At 49.1% G+C, this 2,025-nt stretch overlaps 1 protein-coding gene across 1 annotated transcript; it reads right to left on the minus strand.

Annotated features, from left to right (window-relative positions):
• Positions 1–300: 300 nt before the first annotated feature.
• LOC148869927 (zinc finger protein CONSTANS-LIKE 5-like) lies at positions 301–1,767 on the minus strand. The gene is made up of 2 exons (XM_088967912.1): positions 946–1,767; positions 301–847 (listed from the first exon to the last, which is right to left on the minus strand). Exons 1-2 carry the CDS (start codon positions 1,705–1,707, stop codon positions 485–487), a joined length of 1,125 nt encoding a protein of 374 aa, XP_088824038.1. The 5' UTR covers positions 1,708–1,767; the 3' UTR covers positions 301–484.
• Positions 1,768–2,025: the final 258 nt, after the last annotated feature.

Here is a 2,025-nt window from a genome sequence, read left to right on the forward strand (position 1 = left end):
CAATTGGATTGGAATCTTTTTGCCTGTTTCTCAAATGGCGAATAGAATCCTAATCAACGGTAGATACATCGTTATCATATAATACCCCCAAAAACCATCAAACAGCGTTGAATTCGAACAAAATATTATATTATTATACTCCCAGGTTCCAGCAAAACCTCAACTCTTAAAAGATAAACCAGGGCTTGGAACTTGGAACAACCCAAGAACGAATAGCGCTTCAGAAACAGATCATAAAGAGATAAAGAAGGGGCGAAAGGTTTAGCTATGCGCTTTTATACCATGCTTCTCACAGAGTCAGGAACAAAACATATTGCAATATATTCTGAAAATCGACGGTTAGTATTCCACCGATGAAACGTTCTAATCACATAGTATATTATACGGGATAATTAATTTGATTAATTAATTACAAATACAAACTACGACAGCATCAAAACTGTTTCTAACAAGTAATCTTAGGACATGATTGATGGCCCTTCGATCAAAACGAAGGGACGATACCGTAGCCAGTATCAGCGATAAAAGCAGGGGTGGAGGAGTAGATTCGATCTACTTCGCTATCGATCTCCACCCGTTTCGCAAACCTACCTTTGATCCTAGGCCGCGTCTCAGCGTAGGCTTTCCTCGAGGCGTACCGAATCGTCTTCTCGAATTTTCTGTTCTTCCTCTTTTCTCTGTACCTCAAAACCCTTGCTTCACGGTCCATCCCCGACAGCTGCGGAGCTCCGTGATTCCCCCCGCCCGCATCCACTCCGCCTTTCCGTCCGAACGGATTCGTTATATCCGAGACCGCGTTGCTGTTCCCGTCGGGCACTACTCCAACGTCCAACGACGACGAAGAAACCTGGAAACGAAAGACGAAAGCCGAAAAACCAAAATCAGGGAAAAAAAGTTGGGGGAAAAAGTGAATTTGAGTTGGAGCTTGTATAGATATGGATTTACGCTCTGGCTAAGTGTTGGAGTGGTGTAACCGTAAGAAGGCTTGGATCGGCAGAAACCCATGTCGAAGCAGCCATCGGAGGTGTTCATCAGTGGTGGCGGAGGGGGTTTCGTATGCACAGGAACTACACTATCAGCATTGGCGCTGTTCTGGTGGTGATACCTCGTCTCCATGGACGACCCGTAGTCGAGATCGAGATAAGGATCCACGTCGGAGAAGAAATAGTCGCCTGACTTCAGATCGGGTGTTTCCATGAGTTTGGCAGGGTTTGGGTTTGGAAGTAACCAAGAAGCAGCTTCGGCCTCCTCGCGGCAGGTGTCGTTGTCTTCCTCTTTGTCGTTACGATCGTCATCTTCGTCCGAGGACTTGAGGAGACCATCAGGAACGAGGAGGTTGGCTACGTTGGATTTCATGGCGGAGGCAGCCGATTCGTAGAACGGAACGACTGGAATTCGCTCGTGCCGACGGGCGAGTGGGTTTGCCGAGTGGATGTCTCGGTCGCACGTGACGCAGAGGGCAGCGGCGTCAGCCTTACAGGTGACACTGGCCGGGGCTTGCTCACAGACCTCGCACATCCAGACCCGCTCGTGCCGGGAGGCGAGCTTGTTCGCGCCATGAACCTTGGCATCGCAGTTGAAGCAGAGGAACGCCGAGTCTGCCCGGCAGAACAGTAGGGCCGACGCCGATTTGCACGAATCACAGGGCTTTGCCGACAAGCTCCAATTCGCCGGGTATCCCTTGCCGGTTTCTTCGTCGATGGCCATCTCTCTCTCTCTCTCTCTCTCTCTCTCTCTCTCGGACTTTCAGTTTGCTCTTCGTCTTCCGAAGAGAGAGAGATAGAGAGAAGGGAGTAATCAAGTTCTTGGCGAATCCACGGGAGACACGTGGGTCGTCCTTAGCCATTTAAAATCTTTTTTAAGTTTAAATGCGATCTGCAAAGCATAGCTGTCACTTGTCTTTGCCAACGTGGGTCCCACGTATGATGGGCCTAATTGTTTGCTCTCTCCATTATTGAAGTACCTCTCAGAGCCCTTGCTCATTTAAGCACGGCTTCCGCACCATCCGATCGGAATCTTCGACAG

This window comes from Nelumbo lutea, chromosome 2 (assembly GCF_056320005.1).
Source record: "Nelumbo lutea isolate HS-2025 chromosome 2, American lotus-T2T, whole genome shotgun sequence".
NCBI classification, from domain to species: Eukaryota; Viridiplantae; Streptophyta; class Magnoliopsida; order Proteales; family Nelumbonaceae; genus Nelumbo; species Nelumbo lutea.

Bases quoted from the DNA above. Each gene is read 5' to 3' on its own strand.
- LOC148869927 (XM_088967912.1), bottom strand. From the start codon at position 1,707: ATGGCCATCGACGAAGAAACCGGCAAGGGATACCCGGCGAATTGGAGC. The intron at 848-945 runs GTAAATCCATAT...TTTCGTTTCCAG, and splicing joins CTCCAACACTTAGCCAGAGC to GTTTCTTCGTCGTCGTTGGA.